This window comes from Sphaerodactylus townsendi, linkage group LG02, assembly GCF_021028975.2.
Source record: "Sphaerodactylus townsendi isolate TG3544 linkage group LG02, MPM_Stown_v2.3, whole genome shotgun sequence".
Taxonomy (NCBI): Eukaryota; Metazoa; Chordata; class Lepidosauria; order Squamata; family Sphaerodactylidae; genus Sphaerodactylus; species Sphaerodactylus townsendi.
The window spans coordinates 24,990,163-25,011,285 of NC_059426.1; the positions used below are offsets into that span (position 1 = coordinate 24,990,163).

The 21,123-nt window shown below is 39.6% G+C and overlaps 1 protein-coding gene across 1 annotated transcript in view; it reads left to right on the forward strand.

Moving 5' to 3' along the window:
• Window positions 1–21,123, forward strand: part of TTN (titin) — a 371,903-nt gene that overhangs the window by 73,611 nt on the left and 277,169 nt on the right. The window contains 3 exon segments of the mRNA XM_048484469.1: window positions 1,790–1,978; window positions 10,031–10,087; window positions 11,181–19,513. Of these exon segments, the coding sequence (XP_048340426.1) occupies window positions 1,790–1,978; window positions 10,031–10,087; window positions 11,181–19,513 (8,579 nt within the window).

Sequence of the window (21,123 nt, forward strand, 5' to 3'; positions counted from 1 at the left end):
TCAGTAGACTGTAATAAATTGTTTATAGTTCAATTGTTAAGCACAAAAATAATGGACTCAGAAAGACAACTGTGGAAACAGTATCTCATATGCTGTTGAATTGTCCTTTTTATGAGATAGATAGGAAGAAGCACATAATCCCCTTCCTGCATGGAAGTGAAGGCATTACAGATAAACACAAGGTTATATATCTTTTAAACAGCCACAACTATGAGCTGTTGGAAGCGGTGGCTAAATTTTTAAATGGTGTTATTTTAACTTGTCAGAAGTTGTAAAGGCTGTTATTATCTTGCAATGTTAATGTTAAACTATTTATATGTCATTAAAGGTATTCAAAATCGAACTGGATTTGTTGAGAACATCAGGTTTTATTGCTCCTAAAATTATCAGATATAAGGTTGCTCCCGCAGCCTATTTGTATTCTCTTGAATCAAATAATTCCAGAACAGTGTTTACACTACCCAGAAGTATGCCTATACCTTCGGCAGTTCTACATGGGAAATACAAGAATACCTCTTATGCTGTAGAAACTTAGTTCCTGATTCAGGGGCAGTCATTGAATCAATGGGAGTGTACAAGCTAATCTGAATTCCCCAGATAAGCCTCCACAGCTCAGGCGGCAGAGCGGAGAATCAAACCCGGTTCCTCCAGATTAGATACGCCTCCTACGCCACTGCTGCTCCCGTATTACAACATGTATTTTCATGTAATTGTTCTGGTCAATGTCTGCAATTAAATTAAGTATGCAAACCCTGTTAGAACCAGCCTGTTCTTCTGCCACAGCTACCAAAATGGATGTATTATAGTCAAAAATTCCATAAATCCTATAATTCTTCATTTTTATGATCACTGAAATAGTGCTTTCCTAAACTTTCAGTTCAAATGGATGTAATGGAAAGAAGGGACAGTGCACATATTTAGGTTCATTAGTTGCTAGTAGGGGTGGTGATTAGGTTTTTAATTTACTGGGGGGGAAACAGGCTATTTGGCAGAGAAGCAAATCGGTAAAAAAGCCAGATAAAATTGATCGGTATCAGTTTTATTTTGGCTTTACTGAAAATTTCCAGGTTTTTGAAATGTACTGATAAATATTATTGGTGCTCACCTCTAGTAGTTATTCATTATGTTGCTAATCAATTCCCCTGGTAGAAATGGCACCTTTAGAGGGCAGACTATATGGCCGTGGTGGCGAACCTTTGGCACTCCAGATGTTATGGACTACAATTCCCATCAGCCCCTTCCAGCATGGCCAATTAGTCCATAACATCTGGAGTGCCAAAGGTTTGCCACCGCTGCTATATGGTATACCTTAGATTCTAGGTGAAATCCTCACCCAGAGTTGTCCCTCTATGAGCATCACCTCAAATCTTCAAGAATTTCCCCATCTGGATTGACAATCATATCTGTAAGACAGAACTGTACATGATACCCACCATTGGAGTAACCATCCCAAATACCTTCTCCATGTTGAGTTGAGTCATCTTTGTTTCAATATTTTAACCTCTCTTTCCTATGTCATTTCCCTGCCATCCCTGCACTCAGCTTAAATTTCAGCTATGGTCAGGAGTGCCACAAATTATGAAAACAATACGGGAAAGTCTGACTAAAAGAGAAGGGGAGAGAGTTCAAGACAGGCCAAATATTGCCCATGATTTGGACCTGAGAATCAATCCCAGGTTTCAGCTGCTTCATTAACTTGCTCACTAAGAGTGTGACACAGTGAAAACTTACATGTATATTTCTTGGTGTTTTTTTTTCTCTTTTATTTTGTTCATTTGTGCTTGAGCAGACCTCAAAATAGCTTGGTATAGCAAAGACAAAGAGATTAAGCCATCCCGCTTCTTCAGGATGACTCAGTTCGCGGACACTTTCCAACTGGAGATAGCAGAAGCTTTCCCAGAAGATGAAGGAATTTACACCTTTGTTGCCAGTAATTCCATCGGCCAAGTGTCCACTACAGCTACCCTGAAGCTGGAAGGTACAATGTGTTTTCCGAACAGAAACTGTGCAAACCAGCATGTGTTTTTCTATTAATATTAATTTTAAATGACATGTAATTGTCCGTCATGTCTGTGATTTTTAACCCAAAATAACCCATCCCGTTGTCTGATGTCCATCATGTCCATTTCATCTCCGCAGTATGAATTCAGCACCACGTCATTTCACATTGTTCCGACGTTCTGTACTGTTTGCCTTCCCATTATGTTCCCAGTAGAGTTCAGCATGTGTCAGAAAGGATAAATATCCTTTTCTAATGAGTTACTGGAAGCATTTGGGCTGAAAGAAAGCACAGGCCAAGACTCGAAGAATCATGCGACTAATTCTGCATGCCCAATAAAGGGGACTTGCTTATGTTTCTGTAACTGTAACCCTCTTGCCCACCCCGTGTAGCAAGCCTGAACTACAGTATATGACATATATTAGGCACATAGGCGAAGCTACAAGGGACAATATATGTCATATATATGACATATATTAGGCACATAGGCGAAGCTACAAGGGGCACAAGCCTGAGGGGCGGAAAATCACCCATCCCGCTCCCCCCACGACCTCCCACCACCCCCCTTGCAGGCCCCCCTTACCTTAGTTCTTAGTTTCAGGCTGAAAAGTGGCCTGTTCTGTTCAGGCTGAAATGGGTCCTTGTGGGAACTACACTACCCAGGAGACCTTGAGAACCCCAAGGTCTCCTGGGTAGTGTAGTTCCCACATGGGGCCATTTCAGCCTGAACTGAACTTTTCAGTCTGAAACTAAGAACTAAGGTAAGTGGGGGACCGCAGGGGGGCAGAGCAGGAGTGGGGCCCCTGGGGGGGCGGAAAAAGCAGAGTCTGCCGCAGGTGCAGTTTGACCCAGCTACGCCTCTGATTAGGCACCTTTTGCCTCTTTCCATATGCCTAGTAGATAAAAGGGGTCTGGTATGACAAAATCACATTACAGTTTTCCTCATCCCCATGAGCATCAGCCAGTGAAAACAAATGGAATTGGAGTAATTTGAAACATGATGTAATAGTACAATTCTACGTAGAGTTACAGCAGTCTTATAGTCTCACAGGAAAGAAAAGACTTGAGCAACACTGCATGGGATTTCATTACAAATGTTCAAGTAGACAGACAAAGAAAAGACCTTAGAGTTTCAGACATAATACCTAGTTTTGCATAAAGGAAATTAATAATTTTGATGGTATGACATGAAAATTTATGAAAAGTCAAAAATTCCACTGTGGCATGCCCAACCACAAGGTCATGTCTAAGCTGGCCAGAATGTCTAATAAATGCAAAAATATACAACAGTTAATTGTTAGTATTAATGAAGCTGCGTTTACACATACAAGAGAAGATCTTACACTTAAATTAGGAAGAAATGCCTGGCTGTAAGAACACATTAGCATTCAGCAGATTTTAGAACATAAAGCAAGAAATCAGGACTGCCAGTAATTTTTTAAAAATGCATTTCTCAGAATATTGTAAGGACACAATTCTAAGAACACTTTCTAGGCATTTCCTTTGTGCTCAGTGGGATTCACTGAGTTCACATATTTAGGATTTCACTGGAAGGAGAGTAACTGAAATAGCTCATTTCAAGTTAGAGCAGTGGTTCTCAACCTGTGGGTCGTGACCCCTTTGGGGGTCGAACGACCTTTTCACAGGGGTCACCTAAGACTCTCTGCATCAATGTTCTCCATCTGTAAAATGGATAAATGTTAGGATTGGGGGTCACCACAACATGACGAACTGTATTAAAGGGCCGTGACATTAGGAAGGTTGAGAACCACTGAGTTACTGAGGAACTTAACTCATGCTATTGCAGTTCAAATTTGAATATTTGTCAGAGGGTTAACAAATATCCAGATTTGAGGTATGAGCTTGAAAAAAGTCGTTAATTTGGTATCTAAGATGTATCTGAATGCTTTATTTTCTATTTTTTTTTGTCAGCAGAGCTTAAACTTTGTCATGAGGGAAAGAGTGTCATATTGTAAAATATAAGCTTTTTAAAAAAATAAATAGATGGAAGAGAAGAGAACATTGATTGGTTGCAGGGTAAGAAATTAAAAGTTGGCGTGCTTCTTTGCAGGGTTTAAGGTTGAAGAAGTTACCTCAGAAAGGCATGTTACTTCCACTGTTTCCATTAAGAAGGAACCTGTTGGCCAAAGGCCCGTCTTTCTCCAGCCTTTTTCAAGCTGCTGTGTTTGCAGCGGGGAAACAGTCAGATTCCAAGCCAGGGTATCTGCCCTGCCAAAACCAGAAATCCTTTGGTTTCATAACCAACAACTAATGTTGCCAACAAAAGATGTAGTTTTCCATTTTGATGAGTCTACAGGCACAGCCACATTGATAATAGTAGATGCTTTCTCAGAACATGCCGGGCAGTACTCTTGCAAAGCACGAAATAGTGCGGGAGATGCAACTTGTACAGCTACCCTTACAGTGACCGCTGAAGGTAAAGCCCAATTTTTGTTCCTAGGGAATTCAGTTTGTTGCGTATACCACACTTTCTACACTGTGACTAATGATATTCTTTTCTTCATTTCACACTTTTCTTTAGAGTTAGTCGTACCATCACTAATTGTGGGTAGTCCTAGCTGTAACCAAATAAACCACTTGTTGTTTTCTTATACTTTCAAGTGTCACACATCTTGCAACTGTATCTTACACATTTTGTAATTGTATCTTATGATGAACCAGAACTCTTAACACAGCAAAACAAATATGATATAATAGGCATCACTGAAACCTGGTGGAATGAGGCTCATGATTGAAATGTATAATTGAGGGGTATACCCTATTTCAGAGAAATAGACTAACTAGGAAAGTAGGAGGAGGAGTATTATATATCAGGGATGATTACACCTGTGAGCAGGTCCATGATTTAAATCCTGGAAGCCAGATTGAGAGCATCTGGGTTAAAATTAAGGGGGGGAGAAACAACAGTGATCTCACAAGCCAGACTGAAGAGTTGGATGATGCCTTCCTTGAACAGGTGACCAAACTTTCACAAAGCAGTAGTATTAGGATATTTCAGTTGTCCTGATATTTGTTGGAAGTCAACCTCTGCCAAGACTATAAGGTCTAACAACCTCTGCCAAGACTATGAGGTCCTCACTTACCTTGTAGACAGTTTCATGGTCCAAATGGTGGGAGAGGCAACAAGAGAGTTGACTCTTTTTGATCTACTTCTAACCAAGAATGATGACCTGATTAAAGGGGTGGAAGTGGTAGGATCCTTAGGTTGAAGTGATCATGTTCTCCTGGAGCTTGTTATCCAGTGGAAAGGGGATACCAAGGGAAGTCGGATAAGCATTCTAGACTTTAAGAAAGCTGATTTCAGTAAACTTAGGAAATTGCTGGGTGTGATCCTGTGGTTAAGAATACTAAAGCAGAAGGGAGTGCATGATGGATTGGAGTTTCTTAAAGTGAGATCTTGGAGCCACAATTTTAAACAGTTCCAATGAGGAAGAAAAATGGGAGGTGTCTCAGGAAACCTAAAGAACTTTCAACTGAGCTGAAATGTAAAAGGGACAAAGGGTGACGTGATAGCCATGTTTAAATATTTGAAGGGATCTCATGTTGAAGAGGGAGCAAGCTTGTTTTCTGCTGCTCCAAGGACTAGGACAAGGAGTAATAGGTTCAAGGTACAAGAAAAGAGGTTCCACCTAAAGTTTAGGAAGAACTCTCTGACAGTAAGGGCTGTTTGATAGTGGAATACACTGCCTTGGAGTGTAGTGGAGTCTCCTTCTTGGGACGTTTTTAAACAAAGACTGGGTGACCATCTGTCAGGAGAGCTTTGATTGGGTATTCCTGCATGGCAGGGGGTTGGACTGATTATCCCTTGTGGTCTCTTCCAACTCTATGATTCAATGGTTGTATGTGACTTAAGGGCTACAGCTGTTTAGGTACACTACACAAAATGTATTATTTCAAGCTAGTGAGTTGATTGATGGCAGTTGCAGCATTCTCTGAGGTTTGCTCTACTCGGTTTTCAAAATGGGAAAGGAATCCCATTCCTGAAAGGACCTAAACTTTCAGAGTGTCATAAATACTTTCAAATTGCCACAAACAACTGCAGTGAAAAGAAGAGACAAACTCCAACCGTACATTATCAGCATGAGCATACTTCATTTTTCACCCATCATTGTGGCTGGATTTTCTTTGTGTATTATGCTGTCTGCTGAGGGCACCTTTATTGAATGCACTGGGCATGCTAGGCTTTCAAAGGAAGGTGGCATATTTCATTCTCATCATCTATGACATATTATTTTTGTTTTCTAACAGCCCATTAAAGTACATTAGGTATTAATCATATGTTTTGTTACTTGATTACGCAGTGCAAGTCCTAGATAGGCAAAGTTCTGGGAAAGATGTAAGAGAGGCTGCCCAGGCAAAATCAGAGAAGGAAACCAGAGTTTATGTAAAAGAGATTAAATCCATGCAAGAGCCATCACAGGAAATGGTTGTGCAGGCCTTCGAACACGTCTCCAAAACTGTGACTGCAATTGGGAAAGAAGTAAAAACTCTCCACACTACAGCGGTTTCAGAGAAGTCAGAAAGTATCAAAATTTCTACAACTTCTATTCAAGTTTTGGGAGAGACAAGCCCCAAGATTCTTCTGAAGCTTCATGACGTGACCGTGAGGTGTGGTGATACTGCCCAGTTAATTTGTGCTTTGGAAAATGAGAACTTTTCTACTGTCCAGTGGACCCACGAAGGAAAAACCCTACATGAGTCAGAAAGAATTAAGCCATCACAAAATGGAAGCGTTCTTTTCCTCACGATTTTTAATGTCCAACTTTTAGATCAAGGACTGTACAGCTGTCTTGTTCATAACAACTTTGGAGAAGTAACAACAGCTGCTGTACTAACTGTAGAAGGTGGTTATCTGATTTTTAATATTCTGTAACTTTCCTTCTCATCATCATTGCTTGCGGCTTTAATGCTAGCATTTAATTTAAAGACAATTTTCTGTCCCACTTCTTACATTTTGGGCTCTATTCATTACACAAGTAAGTTTCTGTGACTTACTTGTAAAAGTAGGTTCCTGCCTCTTCCCAGCACTTGAAGTGTTCTTTTTCAAAAGCAAGATATATTTAATTTGTAAATACTAGCTTTAAAATTATCCTTGTGGAGCAAATGCAGCAAGAGCAACCTCATTGCCACCTGTGGTGGAGAGAGAATGGCCCAGAGCCTAGAGCAGTGATGGCGAACCTTTGGCACTCCAGATGTATGGACTACAATTCCCATCAGCCCCTGCCAGCACGGCCAATTGGCCATGTTGGCAGGGGCTGATGGGAATTGTAGTCCATAACATCTGGAGTGCCAAAGGTTCGCCACCACGGGCCTAGAGTAAGACACAGGACAACCAATTTTTTTGGAAGAAAAGTGGCCACAGCCTGTTTATTGGTTTTGCTGACTAAGGAAGCAGAGGCACAGCATAGGAGATGGATCTGACCACTGGGCAGCACCGTTGCTGCACCCAATGATACCTTTCCCCTGAATGCTGAGGAAACCAGGAACAGCAAGATAGTGGGAGCCATCTGGGTGCTAGCCTCTAAATGAAACTCCCCTTGCTGCCTGGGGGTGCGAGCCACCCACAGCCCCTGCCTGGGCAAGCAGCACCAAGGCTCACCCCACCACTAAGACCCCCCCCCCATGGGGAGGGCTGGCACACAGGGTCCTCCTCCCTGATACAGATCAACCCCCCCATTCATAACCAACCAAGCTGAGACAAATTAAACAGCTAACAAGTAAGCCTGTAGCAAGAGAAATGCTTAACATGCTGAAAAAAGGGAGGGGATGGGAAGAGCTGGTGGAACACAGGATGAAGAGGCAGAAACCCATCTTGCCTGGCCTTAGTGACCAGGCTGCCAATACTCCACCCCCCAACCACCTGACCCTCTCGCGCTGACCATGCCCAATGCGGAGTCTGACCCTCAACCCCTCCCCCGCTCCAGGGCAGCAATTGTGGCCCCCAGTAAGTCCCAGGCTGGTGGGTTTTTTTTTATAATGATGGCTGTTTTATTATCTGTCATTTGGAGAAATCTGTTTTTCCTTAAATGAGCTTAATTTAATACTTACCCTTGCTTAGATTAAGGTTAGAGCCTTATGCAGACAGTAACAGTGCAATCATAAGAATACTTTCCTGGGAGTAAGCCCCATGCCTGAGCAAGATTCTGAGTAGACCTGCTTAGGATGTTGAATGCCGCAATCACAGTGTTTCTGTAATGAATGTTATAATACACATCTTCAGTCTCTGGAGTGAACACTTTAAAAAAAAATTAATGAGAATCAGAACCACAATTTCCTATCCAGTTTCAACTTTTTATTGACCGCATCATTTTGTTATGCTTAGCCCAAGAAATTAGCACAAGAAATTGCCACCTTCTAATTGCTTTGCTATCCCATTCATCTCCGAATCTGATGACCACACAGCAAATCTTGGTAAATGCCTCTTTTGTAGGTTCTCCATTCTACTCCACATTTACATAGTCCCTTAAAACAACAACAGGTTCTGGATCTATGATATTTTCATTGAATTTGGATATGAATTCGCTTTTCTCCTGAAGACTGTAAGAATTATATTCAGTTTTGTCCAGCTACTTGCCTTTCAGTATTGTCATTATTATAAAGGAAGGCAGAGCAGTATCTGCTGGATTAGATTCAGAAGAACAGGAATATCAACTTGAAACCAAAACAGAACCATGGAAATCTGTCATTGCCCCATTTATCTGACTTTTACAAGCTGGTGGAAATCTGTTCTACATGTCTATGGAAAGCATTGCCTCCGCTGCTACCTTCTATTCTGTAGGGAAGAAGCTTTGACTTTAAACAGAAGACTTGCTTGTAATTTTTTTTTAATCATGGATCAATTCTGTTGTACCACTTCCTCTGGCATACCATTATTGCCATAGATGTCAATGACCTGAATCCCACGAACCTAATTGCGAACTGCATTCAGCCCAGCATGAATAGAGCCCTTAAACGTGGAACAGAATAGTAAAAGATACTCTTTTTTTGCACTAACATGCTGAACATTCTTTTTACCATACTAATGGCTTTCTATATTTTTAAAGAATCAATTATTTTTAATTGCTGCCAAACATCTAATCTTATCCTAACTTTATTCTTACCTAGCTAAAGAAGCACAAGCCAGAACAATAACAAAAATTACCCTTGAATCAGATACTAAAAGCATTAAAACTATCAAAGAGTCTCAGATTAAAACAGCTTACGAATACAAACAAGAGCCTTCCACGGACACGTCCAGCAAGACCACTTCAGCGGTCGAAAAACCCCAAGACGTTGAGAAGCTAAGGATCACCGACTACTACCCTGATGTTGTGCCATGTGAAGTCTTTGCCGAAACTGGTGCCACCATACCCGTCTTCCTTGAAACCCTGCCCCCAGAGACCTTTGTAAAACAAGGAGACGATGTTTCGCTTTTCTGTGTAATCAAGGGTGTACCTACTCCTTGTGTCATCTGGCTGTATAATCAGATAATAGTTGAGGAATCGGCATTACGCTGCTTAAGGCACGATGGTCCACTGTGCAGTTTAAAATTACTGAAAGTTAATGAGAATCAGAGGGGTATATACAAGTGCAGAATAATTAATTCTGCAGGACAAGCCGAGTGCAGCACACACCTGAGAGTGACAGGTTGGCAACTGCATGTTCATTCCATATACAACTTCCTCTTGCATACCATCAATTTGTATTGAAATCCATTCGATCCACAGTTCGGGATAGCTGAAATGATTGTGGATTGCTGAATATTCCCCCTATGGTGTTCGAGGCATGTGAAAGGCATGTTGAATTATCAAAACAGAAGCCCCTTATATAAAAAAAAATGCTGTGGAAAACTAGATGATATTTTTAGCATCCTCTCACTATTTCCTTTAGACTTATCAGGCATTTTCTGGCATGTATATGTATGTGTGTTTGTGTGCATTTTTCTATCAGTGCATCGTAAACTAAAACTTTCTTCTTCCATAGTGTCCAACTTTTCTGCCTGTTGATCATCCCTGTATTTTTTATTTACAGCGCTGGAAAAAGTTCTTCAGGACAAGATAGAGCAGCAGATTGAAATGGAAGTGAAAGGTACAGTCACAGCTGAGTGTTATACTGAAGCAAAGATGCAGCATACAGAAACCAGTAACCGTCCCGAGAAGCTTATCTGTATGACAAAAGAAAGCAAAACATACTCTGAGGCATATTTGAATATGCTGCATGTTTTGTTTTACTATGCAAAGGATAACTTGCATTACAAAAGAATACAAGTTTTAAAATTCCATTTAAAACTTCCCTTTGATAGATTTGCCATCATACTTTACCTTCCTTTTAAGCTTTGCAGCTGATTGCAAAAAAACTTTACTTCTGATACCTTCTTCTAGTGCATGGGATACTTGAAACCTGACTGAGTTTCTGGAAATGGTTTCAGAACACACTAGTATGCTAACATTCCGTCGAATCGACACACTTTAGATGACCTATGTTTACAAAATAATAATAATGCAAGTTGGGAAAGTGATGTATTTCCATTGTGCCCTCCCATTTCACAAACAGAACTTTAATTCTCCATGGTAAATTTTCTTACACTGGCTTGCAGATAGCATAGTTGGTCCATGTTGCTTGCTTTATTTTTTTGTTTATTTTTGCATAACAGAAGTTAGCGGCTGTATTAGTTCGAATAAACGCCTTCTCGTTTTATTTTAGCAAATTATTTACAGTTTCCATTTTTCATATTTTTGAAAAAAAATCTTTTCAATTGTTTGACCATTTTAACTCGCAGTCAAAGGGATCAGAAAGGGCGTTTATTCTACTGTCTGCAAGTCAGGTAAGATTACCCGTTCCCTATTCTTTGCAACAAAATATGCAAAAAAAACGTTTTTGGGGGGGCAGCAAAACATGCACTCACAGGAACATGTCATTTTGAGATTCATTTTTGCTTGTTGATGAAGAAATTTCCACAGTTGGAAGAAAGAACAGACAACGAACGATTTTCGTGTCAGAATCTTTAAAACAGAGCAAGGCGTTGCGTTTATTCGAACAAATATGGTGAGTGAATTTTTTTTATGGATTTGTGATGAATCTGTTGCATGCACATTATTTAATTTCATTCGTAGTTATTTCTTTTCCAAATATTTGATAGATAGAGTGGAGTATGCTGTAATGTGATGGTCTTCTTTTACAGAACTGTTCTTCGATGAGGTACCGGAATGCAGGAAAAAGCCAGCTGGTGTCCAGGGTGGTTTCTCCAATTCCAAAGACCGTTGGGACCAACAATCTTCGTATAAACAATGTGCAAGTAGAACGTCAGCCTTTCATTCATGGCCTGAAAAACTGAAACCTTCTTTCACACAAAAACTGAAGTATAGATCTGTTTTGGTGGGTGAGCCAGTACTTTTCCATTGCAAATTAATTGCCTCCCCATTACCCCAAATATCATGGTTTCATAACAACAGGCAAATTCCCAAAAGTCTCCGAAGAATAATAAAGACCGAGAGTCGCATGGATTCGCATAGCTCTAGTCTAGAGGTTAAAGATGTTCAGGAAAGGGATGCGGGAAGCTATAAGATTTTTGCTATTAATAGTGAGGGTTCAGCTGAGTCCACAGCATCGTTGTTAGTAGTACATGGTGAGGAACAAAATGCCAAATATTTAGAGTTCCTGAGAAAATCAGAGCGAACCCGTGAACATATAGAATGTCAGGTGCAGAAGAGGAGAGATGAAAGGCTAAAAGTTGATTTGAAATGTATTGGTTCTCCATTTGATAAGAGGCAGGAAACTGAGAAAGTGTTGACAGCGTTGTCCTTTTCCAAGGGAATGGTGAGGACCATAAGCTTTGAAAATATCCCCTCCCTAAAAAGAGAACTGGTGTATGATAAGAGGCAGGAAACAAACAAGCATTCAGCTAGAGGAAGAAATGCAAAGGAGGATTTACTGGATGAGGAAATAAAACTGAAGTTACAGCGCCTTCGTGCCGCAAAAGTGGCTATGTTGGAGAAAAAGAAAATGCATCTATCACAAGAATCGATGGGCCTGCAGCTTGCATCTGTGAGAACTGTTGAATTTTGTGGTAACAAAGGCCTGCCAGTTCATCTATCCTCTCAGGTAAAGTCAACGAGACCTGATTTCCAAACAATAGAGCAAATTGATGACAAAGTCATAATGCCTGCAGTGCCAGACACTAAAGAAATGAGTATAGGAAGTTCTAATAGAGGGTTTGAGACAGAGTTAGGTAAATATCATGTTAGACGAGAACAAATCCTGAGCCTGTCTGAATCTTCTAAAATCCCCCAAGAACTAGTTGATAGAAGCACCGAGGAAGAAAAAGGAGCAACATTTAAAGGGACAGTAAAAAAGCAGGTTTTAGAACAAGTTCCAGTGATGATGGAAAAACTAGGGTGGATGAACTATCCTAACACCCAAGAAAACTCATTAGGAACAAGAATGGATAATGAAGAACAGGAACATCCTGAAGGCTTCAGGGAAACCAAAAGCATTCAGAAAACCCACTCCCCATTGGTCTATGTTCTTATGACTGATGACATAGCAGAGGCAAGAAAACCTGAAATGGTGATGTCTGATACAATCACACTTAATATTAATGAACCTATGGTTGTTTTGGAGAGCAAGGAAATCAACAAAGATGTGGAAACCCCAACAACAATAAATACATACTCTATTAAGACAGAAGAGGACATATTAAATAAAATAACCGAATTCAAACCTGAGATTAAAAAAACCCCTCTCCAATTGGAGAGCCCTGTCCTAAAAAACAAAATGCCATGCCCACCTTTATTTGTTAATGAAGTTGAATCTCAAGAAGTAAATGAAGGGGACAGCTGTATTTTTAATTGTGATTTCAAAGGTTATCCATACCCCACCGTCACATGGTATAACAATGACAAATCATTACCACGCAACCAAGAATGCACTATTAATACCAGTGAACAGCATTCTACTCTGACATTCTCCTCAGTTGTCCGAGCTCAGGATGGTTCTATTGCGTGTGTGATTATTAATCAACATGGAACTGCTACGACTACAGGTGAGCTAAAAGTAAAAATAAAAGAGGAACTTGACTCAGAACCAGTCGATATATGTAAAGTTGAATTATTACCAGAGTATATAGAAGAGGAAGAAGAACTCAGTTTAGCTTTTGACATTGTGAAAGAAGACAAAGCAGTAGATAGTAGATCGACCCTTCTGCTACCACCCGCTAACTGGTTTAGGCCTAGTATATTAAATCCAGACTTACTTTCACTCCCAGTGGAAATAAAAATAACTGCTCCAACTCCAACTCCAGAACAACAAGAAGAACTGAAAGTTATTCAACCTGTTGAGTTCATACCTGAAGAACCTCTTGAAGAACCTTCTTCTCCAGGAGTAAAGCATAAATTTAAATTTTCATTTGATGTGGTTTGTAAGCCTCCCAAAATCATAAAAGAAATTCAGCAGCATATTAGGTGTCATGAAGGAGATTCAATTGTACTTGAGTGCTTAATATCTGGGGAACCTCTGCCCATTGTTACATGGCTTCAGAACGACAGAGTCTTGGTTCCTTCAGAACATTTTTGCTATGAAGAAAAAGATGGTATTTATATGTTGAGTATTAGCAAGATTTCCATTTCTGATATGGGCACATACAAATGTGTTGCTGAAAACAAAGCAGGTATAGTTGAAACACTTTGTGATCTTGCAGTAGACCCAGTTGTGAAAGTATTTGATAACAAAGTAGAGCACACTGATTTAAAGAGTTTCCAATCTGAAGTGCTTCAGGAAAACATTGCAAAAGAACATCTGGACAGTTATTCTGAATCTTCCGTCGGCCTAATGGAAAGCAGTTTTAATGACAAAGATATTTACATAAGCCAGCAGTTCCACAGTGATAGTAAATGGCAGTTTGTAGAAGAAACATCATGTATACCATCTAAAGAAATGGAATCCCAATTACCCAGTTATCTAGATGATATCATGAGGTCCCTACTTGCTAATGAAAGTGAAAGCATAGAGTTGCAGATTCAGGACCAAAAAGAAGTGAATGAAGAAATGGAGAACAAGGTAGTAGAAGAGGGACAAAAAAGAACGGTTACTTCAGGAATTTTATCTGCTGATTCATTTGCTGATGACTTAAGAGATCCATATATTGAGCAAGTGAAAAGCTCTGTTGAATATGCAGTTACAGAAATACCAACTAGCCAACCAGAAATGGTTCCAAAGAGTTGTTCAAAAAAATATAAGTCTATTACTGAAGAGGAAGACAAATTGGACAGTCTTGATTTAGATTATGAAGTAAAGTGTGTAAAAGATAAAGTTTTTCTCTTTGAGAATAAGCAAAAAATTCATAAACACCATAGTTTTACTGAGTCAAGTTCTGTAATTAATAGAAGTGAAAAAAACATGTCTTCTGGTAAGGAGATATCTGTGGGATCCAAGGATCAGGAATTGATGCCAGAAAATAAAGAGCCAGATTTGGAAAGTGGTCGGTGTGTGTCATCTCAAAAGATATCACAAGAAGAAATGCTTTCAAGAGATATCATCGAAACACCATTCAAGGAAGTCCAAGAGCAGATCCATATTTCTGAGCAGGAGCTGTATGCAGAGGAATATGTTAATTACAGTTTTTCCAGTCTTGTATCAAAGGAAATGCAAGGAGACCATGATATCCATGAGAAGGATCAAAACATTAGTAACATATTAAGCAAGAATACTCAAGATGTATTGACTCTAGGAGAGACAAGTATGCCAGTTGTAGAGAGCACAAGTGATGAATTCCAAAGTGAGTCTAAGGTAGAGCAACTTGGCTTTGGGGAGAAAATTAAAGAAAACCCGGAGGAAACAAGAAATGTTTGTGAATATGAACAGCAAGAAAAAGAGCAAGAAGCATTCAGAAGCTCTGATTCTGAAGACAAAGATACTTTGAACCTTGAGGGGGAAATCACTAGTTTTGGTGAAGAAGAAAAGTATGTAATTTATTGTAATGAAGAATCGTTAAGAAAAGCAGATACCCCTGAATTTGTATTTGATTTAAAACAACTTTTTCCTGTTGGTGACACTGTGGATAAAAATACTCAAGATCAAGTTGAAAGTCTGCAACCCTCATATCTCGGTGCAATTTCTGATATTGTACTGAGTGAGAAGCAGGCTGATTCAGATACCGAACATCATGAGAAAGAACAGAACAGACCTGAGTCAGAGGAAATATATGTCAAAGAGCAACAGTTTGTTTCTGAAATCATAGAAGCTGATACATGCAAGATAACAGAAGGAGTGCAGATCACATCAGCTGTTGAAAAAAATACATATTCCATTCAAGATATTTATCATGAGAATGAACTTATAAAGGAAGTAAATCATGACCAAGAAAATACACTCTTCCCAGGGAAGAAAGAATTTGATTTACAGCAAGCTTCGGTAGATACAAAAACTGTGGTTGAAGAACAGGAGGAAATCATTGTCAAAGATTTTTCAGGGTTTGAAGGAACAGATGCTAGTATAGATAAAGCAAAAGAAAATGTTGAGACAGACACATCACTTGTAGCAAAAGAGGTGTATGATAATCAGGACATTTTCAAAGAAGAGGAACCAATCAAGGAAACCATATCTGAGGTAAAACAACCACCCACGCGCATAGGAAATGATAATCAAAACCAGGAAGTTATAACTGTCACAGATTTATATTCTGATTCTGAAGGAGTGGAAACAGATGCAGACAAGACTGCAGAAACTGCACAGAAAACCCCATTACTTTTAGAACATGAAACAGTTTCCAGTAAAACATTACCTCAAAACAATGAACCAGTGAAAACAGAATATAATATTGAGGAACAAGCAGAAGAGGTTTTGTTAAAACAAGCTAAATCTATTGTTGAGAATATAATTCAAGAGCAAATTCTTCTTCACCAAGAACAAATGTGCATAAAAGACCAATATTCTACTTCTGTTTACTCAGATCTGGAAATCAGTGGTGAAAAACATTCTACATGTGAATATGAAGTTGCTGAAACCACAGAAGCTGATATCACAGAGAAAGCACAGAAAGGCATTTCATTTGTGGAAGAAAAAGTATGTTCCAATCAAGACATTTCCAAAGTTGTTGAAGTTGTGAAGGAAGAAAACCAAGAACATCAGTTTTCAACATTACCCCAAGAAAACAACATTTTTGAATCTCACTTGAGTGTAGATAATAATAATCAACCACAAGAGGCAGCACAGCCAGAGGACATATATCCTGCTTCTGAAGAGATTCAGGTAGACACACAGAATATTACAGAAATTGCACAAAACGAGGCAGTAATGTTTGCTCAAGAAGATTCACTCTCTTTTGAAACTAGGATGGAAAAAGAATATGTAGAGGAACGTTTATGCCCAGAAAATGAAGAAATTAATTTCAAATTAGCTTTTCTGAATATAGACAACCAAGAGCAAGAACAGAAATCGCAGGAGGACGTTTCTTTGAAATCTCTATATTTTGCTTCTGAAGAGATGGAAGGTTTTCAAGGACAGCTGCAAACTACCCCTCGAGAAACTTCCGAGGACAGTGAAGCCCGCAATAAAACCAGTGGCCTCAAAGAAAGCAATCTGTCCCAAGAAGATGTACAAGAACTGACATTTGATCTAAAAGCGCAAGCTGCTTCTTTATCACAAGAGTTGTTGAAAGAGACTGAAACAGCGCAAAAGGAAGAGGTGTATTCTTTTAACCTGAAGTCTGTTTTTGAGCTAGGGAGTACAGAAACAGAGAGTTTCATAAAACTCCTACAGGACGCACATGCATTGGAAGAAGGAACATCTCTTATTGAAGAACTTCGTCGAAGTTATAAGCTCAGAGCGGAAGGAAGGGATTCCCCAGAGCAGAAGTTCCAACCAGAAGCAGAGCTTTCAATAGCAGAAATGCTGAAGAAGGCCTTAGAAAGTGCTGGACTCACTGGAAAAGAACCAGTTTCAAGCGAACGTGATGAACATAAGAGACAGATGTCTGAAGAGGAAGTACTTAAGATGCCAGATGAAGCCTTTATATGGGGACAGACAGAACCCACCCCTGTCAGTCAATATTTTCAAAACTTAGTGAAAGAAATGGGTCTACTTGGGCATACGCCAGAAAGTTTGGTTCCAGAAACAGATAGTTTCATATCTGGTTTGAAAAAAGCCGCCCAAGAAAATGTCTATCCTGGCGAGCACAAGGTGGGGGGAAAAGCAGATCTCATTGAGGACGCTTTTGTTAAAGAAGAAAGGAGCTCTATAACTGAGGGAGGAAGTACCAGCGGTTCTTCAGACAAGGAACTCTCCTTTGCAAAGTACCTTCTGTCTTTAAAAAATGAATCACCTGTATTCCAGGAAGGAGAAACTAGATACTTCAGCAGCCTTACAGAGCAACAGCCTGGGTCAAAACCTCAAATTGATGAAGTAAAACAATACGAGGCTACACCATTTGTAAATCCTTCTCTAGGAAACCTAACTGAAGGGGCTGTTGCAGAACCCATTTTCCAGACTCAGCTGCCTGTTCCTTCTGATGAAGAAGCTGACTTTTCTCTTACAAACTATTTGCTTGTAGCTGGAGAACAGGAGATTCCAGATGTCAAAGAGTCCAAAAGTCTGATTCGGGAGGGTTCTATAACTTCCTTGGAAGAGGAAGATGTAACCTTTAGCACTGTTTATGATTATTACAACCAACAGCAAGAACTTACCCGCCCTTTTTCACCTGAGTCAGAAATGTCTATTGATATGGATAATGCTAGTGGAGATGAACTGGTAGACTCCGAGAGATTTTACACACCACCCTCATCTGTGGAAAATTTTGAATCTCCCATGTCTTTTGATTCTTATCATACACCGGTTAGCAGTCCCGAGCGATATTCCACACCTTCAGAGGAACCAAATTCAAGTAGGTCTCCCTCAGATCTAGCAAGAGGGAGTTCACCACAGGAGCGTTATCAAACACCCACTTGTTCACCTTTGCCAGAACGGAGCTCTTCCGTTGATGAGCTGCGTGCTGAAATGTTTGGCACACCCTGTGAAGCAATGGAGCCTAAGGGAAATGAAATGCCTCCAGCATTTATTAAACCACTTTCTAAGAGGAAGATCTATGAGAATAGCACATTGTGTTTTATTGCAGAGGTCATAGGAACTCCAATACCCGACGTGAAGTGGTATAGAAACAAATCACTGATTGAACAAGATCAGAGAGTTAGAATTCAGAAAGAGGGCGATATATGTATCTTGGAAATACGTAACATTAAAAAAATAGAAGGAGGAGAATATACATGTCATGCAGTAAATATCATAGGGGAAGCCAAAAGTATCACACAAGTTGAAGTGTTGCCCCATGATGGGAGAGCTTTAGCTCTTCCTCCTCCAGTAACTCATCAACATGTCATAGAATTTGATATAGACCCAGGCACAGCATCACGGACACCTTCTCCTCAGGAAATACTCCTGGAAGTAGAGTTGGATGAAAATGAGATTAAGGAATGTGAAAAGCAAGTCAAAATAGTTACTGTTCCTGAGCTTGCTTCTGATAGCCAGAGTATGATTGTATCTCTTGATGTTCTCCCTTTATCTCTGGTAGAACATGCAATGGCTTTATCTGGGAAAGACAATGAAGATGTCAAAATTGATTTTGAAGTCACTGAGATGCCCCCACGCTTCACCACCCCAGTTTTTGATTTAGAGGTTCCAGAGAAATCCGAGGCATTGTTTCACTGTACGGTTGCAGGATCTCCTATTCCAATAGTCCAGTGGTTTAAGGAAAATAGGTGTATCACTCCAGATGTTTATAAGTATTCTGTTAATCGGGAGAATGGAAGTCATAGTCTTAAAATTCAGAATGTTGGGCATTCTGATAGTGGTGTATATTTGTGTAAAGCTGTAAATACTGTTGGAGAAGCTATATGCAGAAGCTTCTTGGTGGTAACAGAGAGCCAAAGGCCTCCTACAGGAGCAGGTGGTGGAAATGAAACAGATGCAGATTTGAGTAGCGAGAGGCCGCAGAAGATTGATTTGCTTGTTGATAATACTATTCAAAATGGCAACCAGACGGAAATAGAACTAGAGTTTGAGTTTGAACGTGACAGTGACGATTCTCAAAAAGCTGTGAGGCTGATAGCTGTAACGGAACAGGAAGAGGAAGAGGAAGGAGAACCTTGTGTAAACATTAACTTTGATGTATTTGCTGAGCCATCCAAAGAAGAGCAGATTGAATTCAAAGCCGAGAGTACAGACAGCTGCAGCTTTGAATTCCAAGTCACAGAAGCGCCGCCAAAGTTCATGAAACATATTTCTGCTTGTGCTTCTTTCCTGGGTAGCTCTGCATGTTTTGAGTGTCTAGTAGTCGGTTCTCCAAAGCCAACTGTTAGTTGGTTCAAGGATGGGACATTGATTCATGGAGAGAGATACTGTGTGGAGGAAAGTCAGCAGGGCTGTCATAGTCTAATAATAAGGAATTTAGTACACAGTGATGAAGGGGAATATAAATGTACAGCAACAAACAAGGCAGGGGTTGCCCATAGCACTGCTTTGTTGACAGTTTGCTAAATTCTCTCGCTGAAAACTAATTTTTTGGCATAATGAGGGGGCAGATTTTGTACGGATTTAAAAGATCCAATAATCAATGTAGCATTCTGTTTGGATGCTTCCTGTATTTTGAAGCATTCTTATTGATGGAATTCACTGGCTTATACCAATCTTGAGAGATATAGTGAGGAGATACAACGGTGTGTAGATCTTTATTCAGGCCACAAAGCAGTGTGAGTTCCATCGATTCTCATCCCTTGTGCATCCTTGTAATGATGATATCATTGTCACTCACCATCTTTGCCTAATAATGTGTAAATATTGTGTTATTTAAAGGTGCCTTTACATTTTTGTTAAAGAATTCTTGAAACATTTGATACCCCTGTTTTTGTAACCGACTCATGTGGAATTGTATGTAATATGCATACTGTATTTTTAGTACAGTTCCATGAAAGAACTCAGATCAGAATTTCTCCCTCACAATCTTGCATCAGAGCAAAACATTGTCTCTTGAACAGCTCCTGAATCTTCATGTCATTTCTCTCATGACAAAAATCCACTGAAGTAACTGAGACTTGCATTAAATCAAAAATAACACAATGCCAACTGAAATAACCCATTTCAGAAATTGACCCATTTGAGAGTTTTGTCACGCTGAGGAGTTCATAAAGACATCAGGAGCTATTTCTCTTTTACCAAATTAAAAGCTTGAATAAAGTGATGTAAATCAGACAAATGTGAAACCAGTGGAAATAAAACCTGTTTCATCATAAAACTGTTAGGCTCATTCCGCACACGCAGAATAATGCACTTTCAAACTGCTTTCAATGCTCTTTGAAGCTGTGCGGAATGGCAAAAACCACTTGCAAACAGTTGTGAAAGTGGTTTGAAAACGCATTATTTTGCGTGTGCGGAAGGGGCCTCTGAGAAACAGAAACTGGAGCAATGATTTCTGGTCCATAGATGGGGAAAATGTAAGACAATATATCTGAGGTCAACCCTTGATATTCAGCAATTGGGTTAGATCCAGCCAGTTTTTCTGCTGGTGAGCAAGGGAGAAGGATGTTCTCTGTGACCACCAAAAAGCTGTTCTGGGGATCATGGGACCCACATGGACAAAAGCTATATGAGATGGTGGCTCCAATCAGGAGAAGGCATGGCTGAGGCTAAGCAGAAAGGTTGGCTGGATGATCCTACCAACTATTTTAATTCCTAATCCACGTAGTTTTAAACACAGAATAAACCAGGAAGAGGCACTGAAAACTATGCATGTAGTTTTTCAGTACTTTTTACTGCAGAATTTTTAATGCAAATAATTTAGTATATGAACTAAGAAAAAAAATACATAAATGTATAGGATGAAGCGATCACTAACACAAGCCTAATGAAACTAATTGATAAATGAAAATAGCCTTCTAAAAGGTACAGATAAATTAATCCTTAGAAAAGAATATATAGAATTCATGGAATTCTGTATGTTGATCTCTTGCAAGCACATACACAGTTACCTTAAAATCTAAATATACTTCTTGAGACTTCAGACTGCTTACTACTTATTATTATTATCAACTCTAATGTTTTAAAAGAAGCATGGTTATTTATACTTAAATAAATTACTGCAT